Source organism: Leguminivora glycinivorella, chromosome 7 (genome assembly GCF_023078275.1).
Source record: "Leguminivora glycinivorella isolate SPB_JAAS2020 chromosome 7, LegGlyc_1.1, whole genome shotgun sequence".
Lineage (NCBI taxonomy): Eukaryota > Metazoa > Arthropoda > Insecta > Lepidoptera > Tortricidae > Leguminivora > Leguminivora glycinivorella.
The window spans coordinates 2,647,493-2,675,316 of record NC_062977.1 but is presented as its reverse complement, the minus strand read 5'-3'; the positions used below and the strand labels follow the sequence as shown (position 1 = coordinate 2,675,316).

At 37.2% G+C, this 27,824-nt stretch overlaps 2 protein-coding genes across 3 annotated transcripts in view; both read right to left on the bottom strand.

The window, feature by feature from the left end:
- Positions 1 to 3,374: 3,374 nt before the first annotated feature.
- Positions 3,375 to 12,868, bottom strand: LOC125228286 (germinal-center associated nuclear protein). The gene is made up of 8 exons (XM_048132784.1): positions 12,464 to 12,868; positions 12,264 to 12,380; positions 12,031 to 12,192; positions 11,677 to 11,838; positions 5,151 to 5,435; positions 4,798 to 4,935; positions 4,229 to 4,418; positions 3,375 to 3,621 (listed from the first exon to the last, which is right to left on the bottom strand). The coding sequence occupies exons 1-8, from the start codon at positions 12,544 to 12,546 to the stop codon at positions 3,523 to 3,525; spliced, it is 1,236 nt and encodes a 411-aa protein (XP_047988741.1). The 5' UTR covers positions 12,547 to 12,868; the 3' UTR covers positions 3,375 to 3,522.
- Positions 12,869 to 15,006: 2,138 nt separating this feature from the next.
- LOC125228220 (2-oxoglutarate dehydrogenase, mitochondrial-like) overlaps positions 15,007 to 27,824 on the bottom strand; it is a 42,983-nt gene continuing 30,165 nt past the window's right edge. For both annotated transcript variants that reach the window (XM_048132708.1, XM_048132709.1), the window contains 3 exons: positions 17,953 to 18,133; positions 15,650 to 15,765; positions 15,007 to 15,259 (listed from right to left, as the gene is read on the bottom strand). In XM_048132708.1, the coding sequence (XP_047988665.1) occupies positions 15,163 to 15,259; positions 15,650 to 15,765; positions 17,953 to 18,133 (394 nt within the window). In that variant the 3' untranslated portion in view covers positions 15,007 to 15,162. The remainder of the gene's footprint in view (positions 15,260 to 15,649; positions 15,766 to 17,952; positions 18,134 to 27,824) is intronic.

Here is a 27,824-nt window from a genome sequence, read left to right as displayed (position 1 = left end):
GTTAATTTGACACATTTTCATAAATTGAATAATAATAATCGTTCATGTCATGAATCAGACTTAATTTACAAAAATAAAAACACTTGCCATCTAAAATGACATTTATAAAATAATATTATCATATCTTTTATTTAAAAATTTGTTTGGACTTACCGTCTTTTTGTCTGAAGTCCTAGCGCTATTTCTTAAGTACACAAATTTCAGCATTTAAACACACGAACGCAAAGTCAACGTTGATTTGAGCTATTTTAGATTATTTATTCACCCGTATATTTCGCGGACGGACATTCGCGGGCATATATATCCATTAAACATGTCATTAAGTGGCTAGTACGTGAGCGGTCTAGAAATCAAAAAGCGAATGTTTGACACGTAGTACAACAACATTTTGAGATCAAAAGGCTCGGGTATGATGCAATTTTTTTGGTATATAACACATTTCTCGCCCACCTACTAGCCATGAAAACTATCACATGAGTAACATGAGTACCATCATCAATATTGTTACAGTTGGTATACCTTATTGCAAAGAAATAAGGTATATTTACTGTCAGTTGTTGCTGGTAGTACTTTTCATAGTTGGGTCTCTCAATTCTCAGTACCATCAAGCAGTTTGATTAGGTCAGATAAAAAAAAAAACTATGTTAGGTACTGAATTTTAATTAGATCAATGTCATGTCCCAGTCCTTTAAAGGCACTGGTCCCAACAAAAGCGCGTATTAAAAAAGAGGCGATGATAGCGCCAGCGAGTTACAGTTCGTCGTCGAGCGATAAACTATAAATCGCTTGCTTTATTTACACCGGAACGACTGTATTTTGTTCGTTTCTATCAAAGACATATATATATATATTTTTTTTCTTTATTGGGGGAAAAAACAGATACAGACCAATAATATTTACAGACAAGTTATAAAATCTTACTTATAGCCTACATCCTAACACAATTCCCACTAGGAGGTACGGCAGTAGTTTTAGGGACAGCATTGTGATCTGGTTAGGGGATATTGATGTCAGCGAATGGATGCGGTTATTTAGGAACTAATTAACAAACTTATACTAAGACTTAAACTTAACCTTATAAAGCGACATAGATTGTTACCAACAGAAAAAGATTAAGAAACAGATTAGGAAGTTAGTTACACAATATTATTGAATATTTTGGAGGCTTAGAACTATAATAATGAGCTTACTAAACGCTTAAATCGTATTTTGGTGTTATTGAAAATGTCAACCGAGACCAGGCGTTTGTTGTAGTTATCACACATCCTACGAAGCGGAGCTCGCACATATAACTCCGTATATACAGATAAAGTATAAAACGTACCTCAGTACCATACAGAAAAAGGTACGGTGGCCTAGATGACATTACACCTTTGGTGTACGTTCAGCTAGGTGGCGCTAATATTTGACATTTTAACACATATCAAGCTAAGAATATGGGCCAAATTGTCAAAACTGAGGTTCAAAAGTTTTAAGCCTGTGTTAAGAGATGGCAGCCTATGCACTGTTATTACACCTGTTACTTCGACAGTAACTCTCTATAATACTCGATCCTCTTTGGTTTCTATAGCCGGTAGCTCATAGCTGACTCGCTTTTGGTGGCACCAGTGCCTAACCGTGTATGTTGAGCTGCAGCGCATGTTCTGGTATTGGGATGCCTTATTTGTACCTCTTTTAGCAGGTGATCTCTCGCTGAGCTGTTCTGGGTCAATATTAGGACATGATGGTACCTATTGGGAATAGAGGCCCTTTCTCATTAGTTAGGAGTGGGACGCGGTCCCAAACATTTGCCACTATTTTGGCTAGATATCATGTATGAAAAATATGATATACCTATACGAAAAATTACATGTAGTCAAATGTAAAAATATAACACTCGATATCTAAATAAGCTCCGTTCTTATCACTGTCATAAGACCGTCGTTATTTACGTATGTTGATTATGTATATATTTTCATACTCGGCTGTGCATCGCAAATTGAAGCGGTCATTTTATCATAAAAGTTAACTTTAGTTATGAATCCTCCACTTTATTCTGACGTTGTAAATCGTTGAACACGTTCACTGTTCCACTCTGAATTTTAAATCTTACGACTTTATAACTTGCCGGGACCACAGCCTTGTCATACAAGAGTCGCGCTGGCGGACGGGACGGGGAAGTTGGAGGTTAAGCAAATAGTAAAAGTGGCTTAGTTTGGTCTTAGTGGCTAGTGGCATGACCCAATAGTGACTCGCTTGGTCATTCACTTTACTATTGGGTCGTATTTAAGCTCCAACTTCCCTTGGCACTGGACTGTGAACATGTTAAACCTAACCTACTCGTATGATTTCGATGAAATTAATAAATACAACGATTCGAAGGAATGAAATCATTTTATGAGATATACTTTGTATTGTACATTCGCTTTAAGATATACTGTTTTATGCATGTACAAGACCGCTTCGAACACCCGATGCTGAATTGTAAAAAAATGAATTTGACATGTTTATTTCGACAATACATACATGGGAGCCATGTGACCGTTTGATATTTACATTTTGTTGTCCACTGTAATTAGTTGTCATAATTAGGTGAATTTTCTTATGTAAATAATAAAGGATTCCTTTATATAAAAATATTGTTTTATTCGTAGTTAAGTATTTTAAAATAAAGCACACTTCTTGAGATCGTGATTAATAAACAATTCAAAAATTAACATATTCTATAAGCTAAAATTACACAACGTTACTCATGATTGCACATAATATGAGACGAATTACGTACACGTTTTGTGTTCATACAGAAAATTATATCTAATTTCTTTTAAAATTATCTACACAGTCATACTGTCTAGGTTTCAACAACCTTTAACTTGGCAAATAAAAGTTTACTTGCAAAAAATAAATATATACAAAAATAAAACTGCCAAGAAAAGAGGCAAAAAAGTTGAGTAGCATTATCTGCAACTAAAACCGGCCAAGAGCGTGTCGGGCCACGCTCAGTGTAGGGTTCCGTAGTTTTCCGTATTTTTCAAAAACTACTGAATCTATCAAGTTCAAAATAATTTTCCTAGAAAGTCTTTATAAAGTTCTACTTTAGTGATTTTTTTCAAATTTTATAAACATATGGTTCAAAAGTTAGAGGGGGGGGACGCACTTTTTTTTCCTTTAGGAGCGATTATTTCCGATAGTATTAATATTATCAAAAAACAATCTTAGTAAACCCTTGTTCATTTTTAAATACCTATCCAACAATATATCACACGTTGGGGTTGGAATGAAAAAAAATATCAGCCCCCACTTTACATGTAGGGGGGGTACCCTAATAAAACATTTTTTTCCATTTTTTATTTTTGCACTTTGTTGGCATGATTAATATACATATTGGTACCAAATTTCAGCTTTCTAGTGCTAACGGTTACTGAGATTATCCGCGGACGGACGGACGGACGGACGGACAGACAGACATGGCGAAACTATAAGGTTCCTAGTTGACTACGGAACCCTAATAAAAAGCGGTTTTTAAAGACAACTGCGTTGGTGTCAAGCACCGTAAGTGTAATCTTCTGAATGGTATGTGAACACATGCTTGTGTGAGAGATCCATCTTCTGGTCCAGTAGAAGCAGTCTTGATGGTTGATGCTAGAAATAAACAAACGTAAATTATGACAAACAATAAAATAACATTTAACAATAACACTTTCGCAACTAAGAACCCGCCTCGTAAACGTGGTGACTCGTAAAATTTGCTCAGATGCCGGAGAACCCGCTGGGCGTGTTCTCGCCATTCAAGCGGCCGGTTAAAAATTACGACCGGCTTCTGATCGAGTGCGCCATTTTTTGTCTGGTAGTGAATTAACAAATTACCAATTAATAACCTTTTGACTACGACGGCTACAACCGTAACTTCGCTATTACACTAGGAGCTTACACGGGACTTATTTAATCATGCGGGTTAACAAAAAACCTCTTAGCAAAAAGTGAAATTGTGAGTTGAAAGAGGCGAGCGTGTGTAACGAATTCGCTGCGAGACTGCCGTTTTTTAACACATTCGAAATCAAGAACCCGCCTGGTGGGCACTCTTAAACTTTGCTCAGATGCCGGAGAAACCGCTGAGAGGGTTCTCGCCATACGCTGGTATGCGGCGGGCGGTTACAAATTATGATCGGTTTCTGACGTAGTGCGCCATTTCTTGTCTGGTAGTGAATGTGTCAATGAATTAGTGTGTAGTTGTAACAATTGTATGTACCGTAGCGACATCTGCCTTGAAGTCTGCTTTACTAAACCGTACCGCGCCCTGATTGGCTGCCAGCCCGTAGTGCGCGCAGACGCTCGCCGCCGCCGCGTCGCTGTCGAAACGCAGCCACGTACGTAAGGCACTTAGAGGCACTGTGAGTTGCTTGCTGTTGTACGCAGTGCTTATTACTGGCAGGGCATGTCTGCAAGTATAAAAGAAATGTAAAATCTTAAAGAGCTAATTAGCACTGAAAAACGATAGAACCATCTGGCGGGCCGCGTGACGTTTTTTAATAAGACAGACGAGGTATTTAATAAAAAGAGTATGGATCGAAAAAAAACAACATGTCCACTGGTCACATATGGCACCCGTATTCACGTTCAGTGGATGTAGGTGTCCCCCCCCTCCCATTGAGCTCCCAGAGACAAAACATAGCCTATGTCACTCTCCGTCCCGTCAACTATCTCCACTTAAAAAAATCACGTCAATTCGTCGCTCGTTTTGTCGTTAAAGACGGACAAATAAACAAACAGGTACACACTTTTCCATTTATAATATTAGTACCTATGGGTTTAGTTTACCTTTGCAATGTTGGTAGATGCAGACACAAGGCACAGTATGTCAGTGGGCACAGGTTATGCAGCAGCTTGCATACTTTTACGAAGTTGCCCCTCCAATTCGCTGTTGCTATTTTGTAAGCTAAATTTATAGCTCTGTGACTGAAAAACAAAGCATTATTATAAGTTACGTAAGCCTCAATTAGGTTTTGATGCGGATTGGTAGGAGGCTATAAATAAATAATAAATAAAAACATTGATTATTTCAGACAGACAGAAATTAAATTAAAATAAATGTAGACAGAATGGCAAAAACAGAATTTCATAATATCTGTCTGTCAGTCAGTTTACGTTAAAATGAATATGACTATGCTCACCTTTTCAAATGATTTGCCAAATTTAAGTACCTATACATGGGATGCACATCATCCAGATTACACAGTATATACAAACTTTCTATCAACTCCTTGTCACATTTAAAGATATCTTGATTCTTATTTCTGATAAGATTGTGGTTTAGATTCAGTTTCTCTATCTCTGTAGTTAGGTCTTTTGGAGTTTGGTCTATGGAATCACTGCAGCTTAGGAACCACTTTAAACACTCTAGAAGCAGTTTTTTGTTTAACACTGGATCATATGCTTTAATTGGATATTCACATAGTCTGAAATAAGAGACATGATAGATTACACATCCAATAAAAATATAACCGTTTTACATAACAATAAAACGATTATTATGTGCCGAGAGAAAGCACAGCGTCGCTTTATGAAGATGCAATGTATTTTCTCACCTATTGTCAGATATTTTTATTCGATTTCTGAACGTTTTTAGCGTTTCTGAACGAATTATCTGTCACCAGAGGGCGCGCGCGCTTTAGACTTGTCATGGCGTACTTCACCAGGAAGAAACTTCCTGCGACGCTGTGCTTTCTCTCGGCACATAATAATCGTTTTATTGTTATGTAAAACGGTTATATTATGTGCCTTAGGAAAGCACAGCGTCGCTTTATGAAGACGTGTTTGTTATCTGCTGGTGACAATTTCACACGCAATTTGATGATAATGTTAATCACTTCATTAGTAAGAATGAACATAAACTGATTAGATGGGAGGCATGTACCTAATTTTTTATTAATATTTTAAGGTACAAAATTAACAGACTTAAAGCAAGGGTCTGTTCTCATACGGACTAAAGTATAATTGCACACTGTTCTAATAGCAGTAGCTTATATCAGTCAGTCCTGTCTCTCATAGCATTTGATCTGAGATATCATGTCTTACCATAAACACACAATTGATCATGATAGTCAGTAACAATCAAACTAAATGTTACAATATTTAAGATAGCTTTAAATTATATGTCGCGTACCTGTGCAATCAATCTCTCGGCATTACTGGCATTAGTACTTATTTAAATATTGTAGCTCTGCCAACTACCTGTTCGTAGGCAAGCTTCTATAGTAAGTTCCTACAGTCTGCCCAAGGCAGGAGACGGTAGAGCGGTAGTTGCTCAGTGGGCACCTATGCCCGTACCCTGTACTAAGTACCTACTACTGTAGGTACTACAACTCGAGGTGTCCAGTCTGCACCAAGCTGCAGGACAGTGTAGGAACTTGACTGTAAATAAATAAAATACAGATTTATTACCTTCCTTTCTTGCTTTCTGGCACTACTGGCCCAAGGGGGCTTTCCTCAATGGTTATAAGCCCTCACAAATGTGGCAACTTACTTATGGTTGTTGATTGCCCTGGTTACCTACCAGTCTGAGTACCAACTGAAGGTAATTGAAACATGATGGGTACAGTGTTCAAGAACCTGGAATTTCAAGCTTTTCAGAGATTCTTCATTAGATCTCCAATCTTCAGGGATGTGTCATCTTGACTGTCTAAACTTCATAATTTAATTTAATTTATTTAATTTTAAGAATTTTAAGAATATATATATGTATATAGCCTTAAATATTTTGTATGTATTAGCTAACACAAAGCTAAAGGTATAATACCAGACATACTCTTTATTGTGCACCTCAATACAGAAACAATACAGTAACTTACACTGCAACTTCAGAAGTTGTACACCAACAGGCAGTTGGTCACTAAAGGGCAATTCGTACCAGCCAACCTTTGTGCACTAGGGTATCTTCTCCATGTGACACCTTGCGTGTCATATACTAGCTTCCGCAGCCTGGGAGGACAAGAGTGAGCTCAGCTGGAGTGATCTGGACCACTGTGAGCAGCATTGCAGATGAGGGCATCTGCCATTCTGACGTCCTAGTTGGGGGACCTTCAAAGCAGTTTCTAACTTTATAACTATTATAACTAGAGGAGGTTTTAGTCCAGAACAGCTGATCTATGTACCTCTGCTTCCTCTGCTTTGGTGTTCTACTGTCTATATTATTTAAAACACTTACATAGAAATAGTCTCATTTTCAATAACACTTTTGTCTTCCTTAGTATCAATATCCTTTGTTTCAGCAGTTGTACCGTCTCTATTGCTGGGGGAGGTAGGCCTGGAGTCAACTCTATCCACCTCATGAAATCTTTATAACCTGAAATGGTCCACTGTTGTTCTTGACAGCAAGTCTGCCTGACTCAGTGTGTACAACCCGCTAGTGCCCTGAGCACTAAGTGGATTCATCTGGTATTCTAACTCACAAGGAAGAAGGCTAGATTATCGCCTCATCCAGGTTGTTTCACAATTTGTTAACTGTCTCTGAAATTCAATCTGAAGTCTTTTAACACAATGGCTTGATATGGCAGGGTGACCACCTCCGAGGTGGCTGCCAGAGTTAGGTTAGGTGCCTTTCACAACAGGCTATTGTGTAGCAGCTGACAATTGTAGAAAGCAGTCAGTTTGCAATTGTGATGTATGTCTAACAGTAGTATGACATCTTATGCTTCATTGATCTGCCATAGCCAAATTGAGAAGCTGTGCGAGACTTTGTATAAAAAACTGGCATATAAGCTATGCATATAGTTTTATTTAGCCTTCATAAATGCATTTTAATCTGCTTGCTTTTTCATCTTCAATTAAATTTGTCTTTATGCCATCTTAAACATCACAGTTTAGGCAACTCAGTAGAGTGAATTATTACTGCTGCCTGATGGATAACTCTGACCCACCGTTCTATTATCTAACGTTTCTATCCTCTCTAGAATTCCTTACTTGCAAGTGAGAGTAATGAGTCAACTTTAAGTATCTGGCGCTACTCTTATTGTTGTACATCAGTTCTTTAATCTTTGTTTACACTGTGTATGAATAAAATATATTTATCTGTTCAGGAGTCACAGCCGGTGTTGCAATTCATGTGGTTATTCTCCAGACTTTTCTGGACTGAGAAATAATCTTCTCTTTTCATGCAGGATACTCTATTGATTTAGTAGGCATCACCATCAGCTCTGACATAGGCATGAGTTCCATGACACTCGACAAGTTGACACCAGTCCAGATTATTTTCCTAATAATGTCCAACCACACTGTTGTCTGGCCCTACTCAGGACTGCAAAATGCTCAGATGGGACAAGGAATCATGTAGGTTTACTAGCCCAAGGCAACCTCACTCACATGTGGTCTCCGAGACCCAGCATGTTAATCCCTCACAAGGAAAGGTGGTAACGGCAATAAGAACTTTGTTTCGCTAAAATACTGCAAGGTATCTCTTTTGCAGCGTCAACACTACCCAGCTAGTTCTTTCCACATAGAGGTGCTGTGACAAGGAAGGGGCCAAGACAGATGCTGGCACATGGAGTGGTAAAGGCAGTGTGTCTTTCATAAAGGTCTCCGCGACCCAGAAAGTTAATCCTGCACAGGGGCACTGGGGCAGGGTGCCAATAAAATGCCAAAAGGGAGAAGTACTTAGGAGTATCTCTCATATATATTATAGGTGGCACATAAGAGAAATTATTTTCTCTACTTCTTGCCTTGTCCTATGTTACTCGAACATGGATAAACCATCTCTCTTTCATTCATTATTTACTTAAATCTTCAAGCATAATATACATTTATTTGGTATACTAAACCATACTCAGATCACTCGCTTAATACACTCAAACTCTTCTTCTATTCTCTCTTAGAATGGGTTAGTTGTTAATTGCTTTACTACAGGTGTTGTGAAAAATAACTGGCTACTCTTGAGCAAAAGATACGCTAGATCTGTCACTGGTGACAACTTTACTGGTTCTGAGCCTGAGCTCATCATATTATCAACCTCATCACAAAACTTTGCCTGTAGTGCAGTGACTGTGTGGTTTTCCATATAACTTAGTTCTCTTTCTTGTCATCTCTTTCTTAACTCTCCTAATAAATTATTTAATGAAACCAAGAAGCAACTGAAAACATAGGCACAAGGGGGTTATGATATAATTGTCCCGTAGAAATATTGAATTTCTGTTCTGCCTAAAGTTTTACAAACAATTCTAGTGTATTGCTCTCATGGTTGGTTTGAATTCTTCTTAGTAAGGTTCTACTTTTAAATCTTCTTATCTATCTATTATCCTGTAGCATTATTGTTCTTCCAATATCAACATGAATATTCCGTTTTCTACAACTTGCTGTCTTCCACACTTTCTCTTCTGAAATACATGCTGTTCACCTTCCGGGTAGCCTTGTAAATACAATAGTGTAAGTGTAGGCCTGTGCGAACCAGTTCATTATTTTTGTCTCAGTATTGCACTAAACAAACTTGCATAACTCTATGTTTTGAGACGTTCATTCCCCTTCTTTAGAGGAAAGTTCTTTGTTTTCTGCAAAGTCTGTTAATACTGGTTCATTATACAATTATGTAGTCCCTCTACGTTAGTAGCAGGTCCTTTCTGGAAGGCTTCATAAAGATTACAGAATAATCTTTAATTTCACTTCGACTTTTTCATCTTGTTTCATCTCTGTCACTCTTTAATTCTCCGGAAGGTTCTGCTTCGTGCCTGGATGCTTGTAGTGGCATGGTCGCCAGGAAATCTTGATTTAGAAGCAACAACAGCATTGATTGATAATGGCTTGATGGTTGGCTTCGAGCCAACACTATATCGCCTTACGACCACGACGAGCAGCCTGAAAACGCTGGCTCATGAGAACATGGCGTAGATCGCCGATGCTCTTTCTCACTCGCGAGTCACTAATGTGCTGAAAATGTTGGGTTATGTCTCCTGAGAACATGGCGGGGACCGCCGATGTTCGTCTTCACCCACGAGCAGTTAAAGTGCTGAAAACGCTGGATCATGGCTCATGAGAACATGGCGAAGATGGCCGATGCTCTCTTTCACCCGCGAGCCGCTAATGAGCTGAAAACGCTGGGTCATGGTTCATGATAACATGGCGAGGATCGCCGATGCTCAAAAACACTGGCTCATGAGAGCAAGGCGTGGAAGGCCGACGCGCTTTATACCCTCGAGCCGCCAAATAGCTGTAAATGATGGGCCATCAGCATCATACCTCACGAGAGCAAGGCGTGGGCCGTTACTCTCGTTACTTTACCCGTAAGGGTAGGTATTCAGGTTCCAACTCCGAGTCGGAAAACGGAACATAAACAGCCCTGAAGCTAGTTTCCGTCTCTGTGGCCTTTTTGTGCTCTTCCGCACTCATATTTCTTATTTTTTCTTCACAATCTCATTTTTCAATACCGATATGGCGGCGAGAAATACACGCAATGACAAGTCTAAAGCGCGCGCGCCCTCTGGTGACAGATAATTCGTTCAGAAACGCTAAAAACGTTCAGAAATCGAATAAAAATATCTGACAATAGGTGAGAAAATACTATGGAGATTAGAGGGAGGAGCGATATCTTTAACTATCAAATGTGCACATATAAAAGAGGAGATAGGTGGCGCGGCAATCGCTGGTACATAAGGATTTGACAATCTCTTAGCCTTCTCGGTAGTAACCCCGCCTACGGAGCAAGAGGTCCCGGGTTCAAATCCTGATGAGGGTTTTTTATATGTTTTTCTACAGATATTTTTTCCTTATTTTATTATTATCCATAAATCTTGTTACAACATTAAAATTAATTTTATGCGAAAATAAAGGAAATTTCATTCGAAAGACTTACAACATTACCTAGGATGGGACAAACAATGTAAATAGACATATCATAAATAAAACAGTAACTAAACACAATTAAAATACACAAAAAGATAATTCAAATAAAATAAAAATAATAACAAAAAGACCGCTTGTCAGGATCGAACCTGGTTACATCTGCATACGAAGCAAGCGCACTACCACGGGACTACGTCTTGACATGTACAACTTGACGAAATCAGCCTACAGAAACGAACGTCTAATGTCATGTCATGTTCCTGTCCATTGAGTGACACATGCGCTCCTAGCGGAGAGATTTGTAACTTCAGTTTAACACTGACAGCCGGTCATTTTTGCGACTGTTCTACTTCGACAGTTAGGCTTCCTTTAAATTCTACATTCCATAGAAAATACATTGCATCTTCATAAAGCGACGCTGTGCTTTCCTAAGGCACATAATAATATTATAAGACTTCCTCGCGCGGGAAACATTCAGTGTAGACATTCTCTGGCTAAGGTAGGTACACACTTTAAAAAATAAAAAGGTGCCTGGCAAGGCGTGAACATTTTGCAGTGTGAATATGCCTCGCGATATGCCTTATAATTAATTTAAGTACTAGTTTAGAGTTAAAAAAAACATGTATATGTAATCACTAACAAAAACTAAATTGGAACTAGAGAAAAACGAATATTTACTAACAAACAGCAACAATTTCATTCCTACAAAATAACAGGAAATAGCCTAGCAGGAAAGGCTTTTTATTTTATTTATTAACTTTCGAGTTTAATATTTTAAGACTAAATATTCTTTTTGTGAATAATCAAAATATCAATGTAACTTTAAAGCAAATAAAATCATGTTCAAAATAAGATTTTAACAGTAGAACTCACTTATAACCGAAATAAACATGGAAGCGTATCATGGGCTCTAACAAGGTCATGCACTCCTTAGCTGAGAGCCTCTGTACCGTCATGTCTTGCCGCACAGCACGGAGACGATCACTAACAAAGTCATATATCAACAACATGTTGGTATCTCGATTTTGTGCTACCCTGGAAATGGAATTATGTATAAATATATAAAATAATAACAAATAAAGTTCAATATATTTAAAAATATTTTCGATTTTGATATGCTCGACACGGTTCCGAGAACCTTTCTCAAATGGAATTATGTATAAATATATAAAATAATAACAAAGTTAAAGTTCAATATGTTATAATCATTCTTTTTATCAAACTTACTGTAGTAAAAGATGTCGTACGGTATCTTGGAGGACCTCATAGGGCCGCAGCAGCCGTGGTACCGCGACCGTTGAGTCCGCTGCAGAACGACTGTAGCATTTCACCAGAACCTTCCTACCATTTATAACCTCCAAAACATGTACCATTTTGGCTATATCTCGCCTGCAAAAAGTGTGTAAGTAAAATGTATTTAAAAATATTACAATCGCGTCTAAATCAAAATAAAAACTTACATTTTAACTTCATCCTCAGGGCACATTGACAGACAAGTGCCTTTTATACTTTCTGTATCCTTTGTTGTTTCGGAATTAAATCCATTGCTAATTTTGCTTTTAGGTTTGTTTTTGGGCCTGCAAACACAAACAATACATTGATATTATTACAAGACTACATTCTGATGACAAAATACCAAAAATAAATTAGTTAAGCTTACCCAGAGTACACTTTTTTGGGAACAGTAGTTTTTGTTTCGAGAGGTTGGTTTGAATTCTTACTATAATATTCAAAGTACGACATAATGCATAAACTTTCGAGTTATTATGTTCATTGAATTATACAGAAAATTCCCAACCACACAATTACAAAATTCAAAACATGCCAAAACTGTCACTGTCAAATTGACACTGTCAGTGTCAAATCAAGTGCCAGTATATTCAAGCTATAGTTTTTAACTCTATCTATCTTTTGTATTTGTACATAAACACATCGGCGCGAAATTTAAAAATTAACCTGATGGCTGCGCTGCATTACTCACGTTCGTTGTGTAATTACGCAATAAATCCGTTTTAATTATGAAAAGGAATAAAAAAATTTCGGAAATGAATAAATCTTCCCTAAATTATACGAAAATGATATATGGATATTGTCTTAGTCACTAAACCGGTTTGTTTTAATTATGAAAAGGAATAAAAATTTTTCGGAAATGAATAAATCTTCCCTAAATTATACGAAAATGATATATGGATATTGTCTTAGTCACTACCGGTTTGAAGAAATCAGACTCTTTCCCCTCCTTTTTGTGGAGGGTAGTCACGATCTCGTGGCTATTGAGCTAAATTAAGGTTGATTAGCCTGGACCAATCTCGCTAGGCACCATTGCCTAGACAAAAACGCATAGTTGCTCCCCCTACTTATCCCACTAGTGGTTAAACACAAATAGAACACGGGGAAATGAAGCATAATTTGAAAATTATGAGTTGATGAGTTGAAGCTATACTTTGACGGTACATCTGTAACTCATCATTTTATCATTTTCAAATTATGCTTCATTTGATTCGGTGAAACTATGTTTTTTGAAAAAAAAAATTAAATCCAAATAAAAATAAATGCGGTTTGATACCTTAGCGTAAGGTGCTTTGCGCACACTAGCGTCCCCTCCCCCCACCTGACGCAACCCCCCTTTACCCTGAAACATGTCCCAAAATTTAGTTTTTTTTAATTTTTGGGGAAAGTATACATTTTAGAAAAAAGTTGTCAATGAAAGAAATAATGCTCATGAAATTCCCAAGAAGAAAGGTCATATAATATTTTTTGATATCATGCACTATTTTCATGTTATCTACATACATAAAAGGCAAAGTCCTGAGTGACTGACTGACTTAAATCAAGGCCAAAGCCCAAACCGCTGATGCTAAGGAATCCAAATTTGACACGTAGGTTATTTATAAGGTCTACGAACCCGCTATGGAAGGAATTTTCAAAATTCATCCCCTAAGGGGGTGAAATGGGTGTAAAAAATCGTATGAGGATCTACCTTTATTTTGAGAATATGAGCTTAAAACTTCGTGTAAAGACTATAAAGGTAAAATTACAATGGAAAGAAACTAATTTCAGCGTTTTTGGATTTTTATCCTTTAAGAGAGTTAAAATGCGGCTGGCTGAAGTTTGTATGGGGAATAAGTTTTTTTAAAGCTACAGGCTTGAAACTTGGTAAAAAGGTACTTCAGAAGGGCAAAAAACGCTTGATAAACTTTGTCAAAATTCTGATATTAAACCACTAATACACTTATGACTATTTCATTAAGTACTGAGTTATATCGAACTTCAACAAGCTAATGCACGAATATGGTAAGTGTTACAAAAAAAATGCATATAACCTTTTTTGTCTAAAATTTAATAAGAATTAATTCTTTCATAGACACTTTTTCCCTAACTCTGATACTTTTCTGAAAAATGAAGAAAAACCGTAAAACGGGACCTATTTCGTGCTAAAAGGGGGTGTTGCGTCAGGGGGACGGTAGGGGACGCAAATTTTGCTGGATTTAATTTTTTTTAATTTCCCAATTTTCCCATACATTCGAACACAACTTGACCGAATCAATTTCCCCGTGTTCTATTTGTGTTTAATACTTTGAAGGCATTTTGAAGGTATATCTGTAACTCATAGTTTTATGGTCGTATTGTAGAGAATTTTATAGAGAATACCTATAGGTACTTCTCCTAATTGTCGTGATTGTATCTTTCACAGTTTTCATCAAAATTAACACTTTCGAAACCGGGCTCTACGCGGCGCTACGACATTTTCGCTACATAAAAAAACTGAAAATAGTGTTAAAAAAAAAACTGGATACACCAAGAATCTTATATTCATACTGGATATTGCATGCCGAACTAAGAGTTGTATATAAGTATGTATATAAGATTCTTGGGATACACAGATGAGGGGCAAGAGCATTGACACCTCGGCGTGTTTCTACTAATATTTCTTATAAACCTATAAGTTATATATTTGGCTATGTACATGCCAAGTTTCATGCTTTCTGCCAGACTGGACTGTCGTAGCTCCGGCTAAGAACTAGGTTGGAAGAAGGCTGGACTGATTTAGAAAATAATGCTTTATTAAATTGTTGTTAATTATTCTGAAGGTTCATAAAAAAAAATCTGGTAAAAATCAGTGGGAGAAAACTTCGTAATACTTTAAGTAATCAAAGAGTGCCTGCTTTGTTAGGTGAAAATGACGAAACATTTTTATGGGAGATCAATCCTTTTTTATTTAAGTTTGTCGACTAAAAAGCTGACCTGCCAAAGCCGGTGTAGAGAAGACACAAACATAAATATGGATGAAACAACTGAATTAATTTATTATACTAAACGGTTTGAAAATTGACATCATAACAGATTCACAAAATGTTGCTACGCAATAATTTTCTCTTTAAGTTCCTTCAGCTCTTTCGCATGCATCCACTTGATGCCCGTCGCCGATGCAGCGCTTGATGGCCGGGAAATTATTCTGCAAAAAGAGAAGAAATGTAACAATATGTAGCAATTAGATAATTGAATAAAGGGCAGAAAAATAGACTAGAATAGACTGTATCATTGTAAAAAACTGAAAATCGTTTTCTGAAAATTCTTTCATCTGAACCTGGAAACCCCGTCTGTAGTAGATCCCGCAGGCTGCCACGGAGTGGCCATATTCATCTCCCACTGACGATATATGTCCCACAATAAGACTTAGTGTCTACAGGTGATAATAGAGATAAGTATAGACGGTCAACCAAATGATAATTTCGCCAACTTCAAGGTTTAGAAAGACATGCGTTTTTTGAAGACAATTGGCCGGTGAGCCATCTTTTTGTGCCAAGAAAAAAAAAGGGCTAGAAATGAAAAAAGTGGCACTTACTCTACTTTCTTCCCCAGAAGATTCTCTATGCGAGGCTTGATGTAAATCCATGGGCCTTGGTTCTTGTGCTCCTCTTGGCAGTAACAGATGCGGGCCTTTTGGTAGCGGCAGAACTCCTGAAAAATTACAAATTTTAGGCATAGTATTATAATATGATGTAACCTGTATCTTTACTACTCAGCTCGTTCTAACATGCTTATTCAAGTAAAATAGTTTTGCCCATCAGGGTCTACAGTACAGAACAGTAGGTACCCAACTTCTCTGAAGTTGCAAGCGTCCATATGCTTGTTTATCATCAATGTAAAACTCTGTGAGACTCAAACATATCCATACTAATATTATAAATGGGAAAGTGTGTGTGTCTGTTTGTTTGTCCGTCTTTGACGGCAAAACGGAGCGACGAATTGACGTGATTTTTTAAGTGGATGTAGTTGAAGGGATGGAAAGTGACATAGGCTACTTTTTGTCTCTTTCTAACTCGAGCAAAGCCTCGGGCAAAAGCTAGTTTAAAATAGTCTAAGCGGGTTACGTTATTATAATGACCAAGTTTTGGTACAAAAAGGGGGATAAATTCAAATTTTCTATGGGATTTAAACTTTGGCCCCTACAAACCCTACATTTTCAATCAATTTTTATGAGTTATGGATCGTTGATGATTCCGCCAACGTCAAAGTTAGGAAGGCACGCGTTTTATGAAGAAGATTGGCCGGTGAGAGCTAGATTTGCCTAAGCCTTCTTGAGCTTCAAAACTTCAAAACTTCAAAACTTTTATTTGCATTTTAGCACGTACATCATAATATAATGGTGGAAATATATACATGGTATCAGTGCATTGACCCATATGGCATGCAAATTATAAAAATACCTACCTAAATTAAAACATTAATATTTACAAAACTATTTACATCATATTTAAAATACAAAATTAAAGTTATAAAATTATCTGAGGTCAAAATAAATAATTAAATTAGGTAATATTATATCAAGTAATTAATTTGAATAATCGTTGTCATAAAAGTCATTCCTTAATATTAAAAAATTCCTTCATTGAATAAAAACAGTGCTCATGCAAAAACTTAATTAACAATTTCTTAAAAACGACTTCATCATCTACCAACCTTAATGATTTAGGCAAACCGTTATAGATTTTCGGCGCCATTGAGAAAATGCTCTTCTGGAAAAGAGCTGATTTGCCAGGAACAGGGTAAAGTTTATCACAATGTCTTACGCTTGCAACACGTGTGTAAAGGTGTAAATTTTTTCGTACAAACAATACTGTCTCTAAAATGTATAAAGCAGGCACAGTTAGTAGGTGTAGTTGCTTAAAGTGTGGTCGGCAGCTGGCATTATATCTCAACTTACAGATCGATCTTACGCATCGTTTTTGTGCTTTGAGAACATCGTCGGCTTGGCTAGAGTTCCCCCAGAAAATGATACCGTATCGTAGTGCAGAAGATACATAGCCGTGATAGGCAGACATAACAGCATCGCGATTTACAGTTTTACTAAGCATATATAGGGTATACGAATATTTCATTAGTTTGTTACAGAGACTATCAGTGTGAGTCGCCCAATTCATTTTATCATCTATGAGTAGTCCTAAGAACTTAGTACTATGTGTGATTGAGATGTTTGTATCTTTAAATACTACAGTAGCGCTATCCTCCGTTTTTCTTTGGCTAAAACTCATTATTGTGGTTTTTTGCAAATTAATTTTCAAGTTATTTTTCTCTAGCCAATGTACTATTGATTCAAGGCAGCTAATTATTTGATTTTTTTGTGTAAGCACTACCGTGAAATCATCCGCATACAGGACTGTCGGATGTATGATAGCTCCTGGAAGGTCATTTATGTATACTAGAAAAAGTAAGGGGCCCAAAATACTACCTTGTGGCACTCCGTGCGCAACTGTTTTTTCATCAGAGAGAAAGTCTAATTCGGTTTTAGTGTGAGTAGATATTCTTGTTATATTAGTGCGCTGTGTTCGACCTGTAAGGTATGATTTAATCAGATTGTACACATTGCCTCTAACACCGTATAAATACAATTTGTCCAGTAGTATTTTGTGGTCAACGTAGTCAAATGCTTTGGTCATATCTATGAAGATAGCAAAAACTGGGACACTATCATCCATTCTAGTGTATATTTTTTGTAGAAAGTCATATATAGCCATGTTTATTGATAATTTTTTTCTAAGCTAGAGCTTACCGTGGGGCTCAGTCAATCTGTGTAAGAATGTCCTTATAATTTTTTTTTTCAAATTTGCCGACTTTTTTTAGTGCCAAGATTCTATAATTACTTACCTGAAGAACAATATCGTAGGGGAACGGGTAAATCTGTTCTATACGGCACATGGCGATCTGGTCTTCCATCTTCTTCTCCTTCCGCAGCTCGTCGATGGTGATGGCCACCTTGCCCGAGCAGAAGATCAGCTTCTTGACGCCATCGGGCTTCTTGCTTGCCGGACCGCTTTCGATGATCGCCCTTTCAAAAAATTTAATTTTGAAAAAATCCCGACATAGTGAACAGATTTTCATCAAACTTGGCTTGGCTAAGAGCACTCCCGACTAATTCAGCTTTCAAACAAAAACAACTAAATCTAAATCGGTTTATACGTTCGAAAGCTACGTTGCCACAGACACACACTCACACACACACGACACAAACAAACAGACAGACACGTCAAACTTATAACACCTTGGAGCGCGTCCGTTATGAACTCGACTGAACCGAACATGTAGATGAGTTTATTAAAAAATCTGAAATTCTTGTCTAGTGGTAGTTGTACTAGGTAGCAATTTAATATGACCCCCATTCAAAAATACATAATATGGGTACTTAACTAAACTATCACTCTATAACAGCCATACTCAAAGTGTGCTCCGCGGAACCCTAGGGCTCCGTCAAGCCTCTCTGGGGGCTCCGTGTGAATATTGGTAACAATGAAAAAAATCGAAAATACACCTCTCCTCTCTAGTCGGATAGTTCAACACTTATTAAAATAAATTGCAACTTTTTTTTTTCATTTATTTAATTTAAGGGTTCCGTCAGATATTTTGGTTTCCAAAAGGGTTCCATGGGAAAATAAGTTTGAGAACCGCTGCCCTATAAATAACAGGGGTTGCTTGGAGACTCGAATATTTACAAAACAACCGTGGCTAAGACGTTGTGTTGTACGTTGTCAATGTTGTCATGGATTTATTTACATGTTTAACTTCAATCAAACGCCTTGACAACTTAACTCATATCCCTTATCATCAAAAGGGATTAGTACGATACTTTATTAAATTACTACATTATGGACAACTCTTTTATACAAAGTTTCAATTGTGTATAGAAACGAGGATTTTTAGACAAAATGGAAGAATATGAATTTAGAAAACTTTTACAGACGAAAAATGGTTGTCGAATACCGAAAATGCTGCCTATTCCAAATGTTAAAATTATGGAAAATTTGCCTTTTACACCAACACCGCCTTACAAAAGGGCTAAGGTATGTAATCTAATCTATATATTCCAATACGACGAACTTACGTCCCGTCCGTGTTTAAGATGCGTTTAAAATTTAAAATTGTTAAGGAGGTACCTAATTGCTTTTAATGTAGAAGTTTTAATAAGCAGAATAGTAACACGAGCAAATAATTATACTCTGCCAACGATGTCAATTATGTTTTATTTAATAAGTTTTGAAAATTATTATGAGCTCTTTGAATTTCCCTGTTTAAGGTTCCGTAGTCAACTAAGTAGGAACCCTTATAGTTTCGCAATGTCTGTCTGTTCGTCCGTCCGTCCGTCCGCGGATAATCTCAGTGACCGTTAGCACTAGAAAGCTGAAATTTGGTACCAATATGAATATCAATCACGTCGACAAAGTGGTAAAATAAAAAGTGGAAAAAATGTTTTGTTAGGGTACCCCCCCTACATGTCAAAGAGGGGACTGATTTTTTTTTCATTCCCAACGTGTGATATATTGTTGGATAGGTATTTAAAAATGAATAAGGGTTTAGTAAAATCGTTTTTTGATAATATTAATATTTACGGAAATAATCACTCCTAAATGAAAAAAAAGTGTGTCCCCCCCAAAAGTGTGTAACTTTTGAACCATATGTTTAAAAAATATGAAAAAATCACAAAAGTAGAACTTTATAAAGACTTTCTAGGAAAATTGTTTTAAACTTGATAGGTTCAGTAGTTTATGAGAAAAACACGGAAAACTACGAACCCTACACTGAGCGTGGCCCGACACGCTCTTGGCCGGTTTTTCATACTTACGAATGAAATATTACCACCAATGTACTGTAATGTCACGCTATTATTAACATAACAAAATTTGCTTGTTAGGATAAACTTAATTAATAGTTTGTGCTAAAAACTCAAATACAAGTTATTATAAAGTTGCTCGTTTGCCTCCTATCCCATAAAAAAGGTGGTGAAATAAAAAGGACTATTTAAACTTTGCAGTTTGCATAGTAGTAGTAGTGTCTTTTGAGGCCATAATGAACAACTTTTATTATGAGGCCAATGCTAAAATCGTGAAAAAAAATGCATTCAAATGAGCGGCATCATGACAGTCGAAATGTATGAAACGGGTGCGCCAAAGTTCATATCACAAGCACGTATATATAGAAAGTCTAAGGGGGGGGTCCGGGTCATGAACTCAACCGGATAAAAATAGGTCTCGAAAGGACTCGAATTAATAATGATGCAAAATAAAAGACACCACTTCGTTATAAAACTATATTTTCCCCTCACTAACTCGGAAACACGTGTTTTGTCCTTTAATACCAGCGGGTAAAAACGCATTTTATCCACTAGTGGGTAAAGTAAGTTGACCTTGAATAAAGTCAAATTAACTGCTTTAAAATTGATAAAAGTAGGTGAATCTAGTAATAAAGATGATTTACCACCTGTGGAACTACCTGGAAGCAGTGATAAACGCATTTTTTGCGTTGTAGTTTCCTCGCTATTAGTGAGGGGAAAAGTTTTGTGTTACACTCGGGTGCAAATGTATTTTACTTCTCGTGTGTTAAAAACACACACTCGGCGTTAAAATACAACTTTGCCCCCTTGTATAACAAATAACTATTAATCGTTTTCTTCTTAAAATTAGTTCATTGACAATATCATTAGCGTCTATTATTACGGCAGCTATTTCCCTATGGATAGACATAAGGGCTAGCCCCGTGAGGCGCTCTTGTTCCGTCCTATTACGCAAAAATGTTTTTAACCTTTTTAAGGTTAAAAAACTTCTTTCAGCAGTTGCTGTTGATACTGGCTAAGTGGCCAGTATCAATAGCAACTTTCTGATCCAAGGAAAGAAATTTAGATCACACTGGTCGATGGCCCCAATAGCAGGTCTAGGATTTTTTCAGGCTCCAGGGTTGACAAATGACTCGGATCTAACTCGGATATCAAATTTTCCAAGAAAGAATAATATACGTTTCGCCGGTAGTATATCTCCGCAGTTTCCCCTGGAACATTATTGCGATGGGTTTGGCGACCAGTTGTACGAGGTGCCACTAGTTCACCGCCAGGGCATACATTTTCGGCGCCCTTGGGAAGAAGATTCACTACGTAGGAAATTAAATCGCGAGCGTAGCGAGCGCGAAATTTTTTTCATAGTAATGCCGTAATTTGTAGATTAACGCAATACAAAATTTATGGATTTCATCAGACAGAGTGCGAAAGGGACAAATGGTTGAACTTTCGTAGTCGCACCCTAGTATGGTTACGTGTGGCTGAACGTGAATATCATGTCCATAAAATAACAAACAAAATGAGGCACTATTGTGTGTATGAGGCACTAAAAGAGCAGATACTTATAAATAGTAAGCGCGATTTTTTTCCTATTGACTCGATTAATTAAGACAACCCGCCAGCGGCGAATCCGCGAACTTTCAAGCTTTTATCGTCTGCACTCTGCAGAGCTGCGGTCTTTGACATATTTTGGGGTATTTTGACTTCACAGGGCGCCTATGTTCCCGATTTTTAGGCCTTATATTTCGCCATCACTATTATTTTTATAATAATGCTTAAGAGTTAATTAAAAGATTAACTGCGGACTCGATCGTCACCGTCGGGACGCCCATTTCGGTATTTTGCCACTAAGTGATCTGAGTGCTTTGAAATTCGCTCACCATCTGCTGCGACTCACAAAATTGCGCCTGCCTGAGACGTTTTGCGTCTTTGGCTTTATGAGGAACTCCGCTTTGGACTATCGGGTAGACTCATATTTTTGCATTTGGATAGCGACGTAACTTTGCCGTTCGCCGCACAATGTGGTTCGTCAAGGGCTAGAATCCTCCTTTTACGGCGCCCCAGCAACAGCGCCCTTATGAATGGCAATATGGTGCAACTTTCCACTTAATCTGAATTACAAATCTAGATTTTCAATAGGTGGATTAATTTCCGAATCCTCTCGCCATTTTGTGATATGTGCGCGCCTACGCAACATATAATTTTTTGTATGGATTTTTCCACATTCTCGATTTTGGCGTGATTAAAAATTTTCGGCTAAATGATAATTATGAACAGTGATAGTAGCACTATTGATAATAATGAAACAAAATTATGATAAGTAAAATTATGAGAAATGATCATTCGGAGCACAAATCGGTATAAACAACAATTTTATAACAAATAATTTTATATGAGTCAATATGGACCCGTATGAAACAGCTAATTTTTTTGCGATGTCAGCATTAGTCCCATAAACAATCTTGTTCATTATGACCTCAAAAGTCACTAACTATGCAAAATTGGAACGGTCCTTTTTATTTCACCATGTATATTGCTTATAGTTTGAAGACTACAGGTTACAGTTTAATTTTTTGCTCGTGTTACAGGGGGTGTCCCTTTACATTCCTAAGAACGTTTGTACTATTATAACTTGGCCTAACCGTTTTGGCCTAATGGGCATGTAACCTAATAATCAGTTAGCATAACATCGTACTTGGCATAGTGTAATGGATGGCCTAATCTTTATTTGTCCTATTTATTGTTACTATATTACTTAAAAGGCCTTATTTTATTTTCAATAAAATTTATGATCATAAAAACTTTTGATCTATACTATTATTCCATAACTCTTTTCGCCTTAATAATAACAACTCAGTAATCTAAAATTGTTTGCTGAATTTGATTTGTTGCCTGCCCGAAAATAACCAGAATAATACTTGTTGCTGTTATGTGTTTGTTGCCACAAAAGTGGGTTAGGTTAGGTTAGAACTGTGACCATTACATTAAACAACTTGTTGCGAGTAAAGTGGGTTAGGTTAGGTTAGAACTGCGACAACCACAAAATCGACTTGCTGGCACAAAATTGGGTTAGGTTAGGTTAGAACTGTGACCATTAAAGAAACGACTTGTTGCAAGAAAAGTGGGTTAGGTTGGGTTAGAACTGCGACAACCACAAAATCGACTTGTTGGCACAAAATTGGGTTAGGTTAGGTTAGAACTGTGACCTTAATAGAAACGACTTATTGCAAGAAAAGTGAGTTAGGTTAGGTTAGAACTGTGACAACCACAAAATCGACTTGTTGCTATCAACAACAACAACATACAACAACATACAATCACGCCTGTATCCCATAAAGGGGTAGGCAAAACACATGAAACTACTAAAGCTTCAGTGCCACTCTTGGCTAATAAGGGGTTGAAAGGAAACGAAACTGTGACATTGCAGTGACAGGTTGCCAGCCTCTCGCCTACGCCACAATTTAACCCATATCCCATAGCATAGCGTTTGTTGCTACAAACGTGTACATTAGGCCAAATCACGCCAAAGCACTAACAAGTAGGACATCTAATACTTCTACAAAATTACAGTAGGAGCAAAAATATTAGGACACATAATATTAGTTTAAATCGCTACAGGAGTAAAAATTATTAGGCCATAAAATGCGTTAGGGAGAAAAAGGATTATGACAATGAATTATTATGAAAAACTATGTTAGTATAACTAATAGGTATGCCAATTAACATTAGAACACAAAATTATAGGTCATAAAAATTTCATCCAAAACTGAATAGGGCAACCACAATTAGGTCACATTATCATTATGCCAACCGATCATTATACCAAAGAGTTTTAGGCGAAACAAAAATAGAAGAAAAAACTTTAGGAATCTAGATATACATCCGTTACAGGCCCCACCCGGTAGAGTCTTTGAAAGTGATTACTTGAGTCTTTTGCGCTAGGGTTCATAGTGGGAACTTGTACTAATATTGTCAGCCGTCTTACAGTTACAGCCGTACTTAACACATTTCATACATTACTATACAGGAAAAAAGAGCTCATTTCCGACAAGCAGTAGAGGAGAGCGCATCGAAGACTAAAATGAAGATCAGCCGCCCGCCGCCGCCGCTAGCGCAGTTGCTGGAGTACGACCTGGCAGAACAAAACCAGATCATTGCCACGCTCAAGAACAGCGCTGAAAACGTGCAGCCGACGCCCATGCTCAGAGCCTGGGAGAAAAAGATCACCGCCCTCGTGCCTTCTAAGCTTCGTAATGCCTTCCCGGCTCTCACCGCGGAGCTTCTCAACGAAGGCAAAGATGAATGGAACCTCCATCTCCACAAATTAGCCGTCAAGACCATCATCAGAGATGATCCTGGAGTCCCACGTAAGAGGTATGAAGAACCATTTTTTAAATTCAAAGGAATTACAGAAAACCACGCGAAAATGCTCAAGTTCCGAAAGAGACTTGAAGACGGCGCGTTAATTATGCATCCGTTTATAAGACTTGTTCTTGAATCGTCTGAAAAAATGTTTCCGACTGAGATCATTAATATGGAGAAATATCGAGCCAAAGGACCGATAGATTTAGTTGTATTTAGAACAAAGATTATGGACGAAATCAGACGGGCTGACCATTTAGTATCCAGTACTTGGTATGCTATACTCGTTCAGTGGCTAAAGAATCCAAGATGTTTAAAAGGCATGCACCCTAAAAAGATCCCGCAGTTCGTTCGTTGTGCGACAAAAATGATCTCAATGCAAATACAGGAGTTAATGCGTAGATCTATTGAAGCAATCATTAACGCCGTGAAAGGTAAAGATTCCATTCCAATAATAAACTTGATTTTGAATTTCAACGGAGAATTTGTTTATGAAGAATCTCTAGAAACAGTCTTTGAAACTTATCATGATATAGTCAATGCCATATCGTTAGTAGCTCAAAGATTGATGCCGATAGAACAGTATCTTAATTTACCTTATGACGTTGACGCTCTTCCTGTGCAATATAACGAGTGGTTATACAAAGACGGACATATGAGGTTGCAAAAACATTTAGATGACGTATTTCAGCCACTCATTCGGTATTTAGATAAACTTCGTCTGGAATACAGTATGCTATATGGACCAACTGCAAAATCAGAACTTTTACATTTTATAGAAAACGCTGAAAAATTTGAAGAATTCCGAGATAAAATACTATACTTCCAAAGTGTAGGTTCGGATATAACTGCAGTGGTAGAAAATGCGTATTTTAATTGCGCTGTTGTTAGTCAGTTAAAAATGATAACTGGATTAAAAAACAAGGCTTTGGAATTTATTAACGATATTATAGCAGGAATAGTAAAAGCACACATTGACGAAAATAGAAATATTTGTAATGAATTCGAAATAATCAAAGATAAAGCATTGAAACAACCAGAAAATGCAGCTGAATTAATTGAACAAGGAATTTACATTACTCATGCTAAAACAATATTGGTTGAAACCCTGAAAGAAAGAATATCAAGACAAATAAGTATCGTATCAAACCTGTTAGAAATGACACATCTCACTGTTGAACACGTGGAATCAAATACGCGTTGTGTGAATTGGTTAAGAGACATTAAGCCAATATTCGAAAAGAATGCAGCGGACTTCGAAGCCACAAAAATGGAAATGGAAGATAATCTGATGAATAAAATAACTTACCTTAATGATGAAGTGTTAAAAATGATTCCTTATCTGGAACTCCTTGACAACATGGACGATGTCAACAACACATTAGAATATCTTGAATATTTGCGTAAGTTTGCTTACCGCTTGAGTGACTGTGATAAAGTAGTGTCATGGATAAACAATGAAGAAAAAACATTTAAATTCCCAATTACCACTTTTGCTGATTTGGAAGAAGTAAAAGACTTTATATTACCGTTTTATAATCTAGTCCATTTAGTTCATAGATGGAAACGTAGCTACTATACTTGGATGGATGGTACGTTCGAATATTTAGATGACCAAGCAATAGAAAGAGACCACGATTTTTACTATAAAGAATTTTTAAAATTATCAAAAGAGTACAAAAATAAAATCAAGCAACAGATCACCGAGGGAAATGAAAGACGATTTCAGGGATTAGTCGATGATCCAGATGTGAATAATCTTCCCGCTCCCATGAAACTTTGTGCCCAGACAATAGCAGAAATTAAGGAATGGCGACCAAACGTACAAATGGCACATATCATGTGCAATAAAGCTTTGATGCAAAGACATTGGGACGAAATGTCTGCAATTGCTAAATTCGACTTGACTCCTAATGCAGGTACCACTTTACGGAAAATAATAAATTTTAATCTTTGGTATGAACTTGACCAATACGAAATAATAAGCATTGCTGCAACTAAAGAATTGGCCCTGGTAACAAATCTAAATAAGATGATAGCTGAATGGGACGATATATGTTTCAAAACTAGTGAGTATAAAGATACCGGAATACATATATTATCTGGACTAGACGATATACAATGTGTTTTAGATGAGCATATTGTTAAAACAATAGCTATGCGAGGTTCCGCTTTCGTTAAACCATTTGAAACCAAAGTGAAAGAATGGTACGACAAAATAGTAAGAATAAACGCAACTATAGAAGAATGGGGAAAAGTTCAAAGCCAATGGTTATACTTGCTTCCTATTTTTTCCTCAAAGGATATTGTGGCACAAATGCCAGAAGAAGGAGTTATGTTTGGTGAAGTCAACACTATATACCGTAGATACATGGGGATGGTTAATGCTGATCCTCATGTCACTGAAATCGCCGGAGGACTTGGAGTACTAGAAGTATTCAAAATTGCTTCTGGACTTTTAGAGAGAATCAATGACGGGGTCAATAACTACTTAGAAAAGAAGAGACTTTTCTTTCCAAGGTTCTTCTTTTTATCCAATGATGAAATGTTAGAAATTTTATCAGAAACTAAAAATCCGTTAAAAGTGCAACCACATTTAAAAAAATGCTTCGAAGGAATAAACAGGTTAGTATTCGACCCGGATTACAATATCACAGCCATGGTATCAATGGAAGGAGAACAAGTAGAGTTTCTCGAAAACATAAACGTAAAGGCTACATGTGGATCTGTAGAAAAATGGCTTGTTCAAGTAGAAGAACAAATGGTTAAAGCTGTCAAAATGGAAACGGAATTAGCTTACGATGAATATCCTAATGTAGGACGAACTGAATGGGTTTTATCATGGGAAGGAATGGTCGTATTATCCATATCACAGATTTACTGGGCTGTAGATGTCCACGAAGCACTTGATACTCACAAACTGACTGTGCTTGAAACTTTTCACGGGCGTTTGACAAATCAACTCAACGATACAGTCGCAATAATACGCAGAAGTGACTTAACAAAGCTGAATAGTATTACTATAAAAGCCCTCATAGTAATAGATGTCCACGCAAAAGATGTTATAAATGAGCTCATTTCTAAAAACGTAACAGAGGTTACTGACTTCCAATGGCTGGCCCAGCTTCGTTACTATTGGGAAGAAGAAAGGGTTTATGTGAAGATTATTAATGCAGTAGTTAATTACGCTTATGAATATTTGGGAAATTCTGACAGACTAGTAATAACCCCCCTGACGGATAGGTGCTACCGTACCCTAATAGGAGCGTATTATCTACATCTAAACGGTGCTCCTGAAGGACCAGCAGGTACCGGCAAAACAGAAACGACTAAAGATCTGGCCAAAGCCTTGGCGGTTCAATGCGTCGTCTTCAATTGTTCTGACGGCTTAGATTACAAAGCTATGGGGAAATTCTTCAAAGGTCTAGCTTCGTGCGGTGCGTGGGCATGTTTTGATGAGTTTAATCGTATCGAAGTGGAAGTATTATCCGTAATAGCTCAACAAATTTTATGTATTATCCAAGCTGTGAGAGCAAATTTGGAAACTTTTGTATTT

Coding starts and splice junctions, on each gene's coding strand:
- LOC125228286 (XM_048132784.1), bottom strand. CDS start 12,546: ATGTCGTACTTTGAATATTATAGTAAGAATTCAAACCAACCTCTCGAA. Junction 11,839..12,030: donor GTACGACATCTTTTACTACA/GTAAGTTTGATA, acceptor TTCCATTTCCAG/GGTAGCACAAAATCGAGATA. Junction 4,419..4,797: donor CATCTACCAACATTGCAAAG/GTAAACTAAACC, acceptor TTATACTTGCAG/ACATGCCCTGCCAGTAATAA.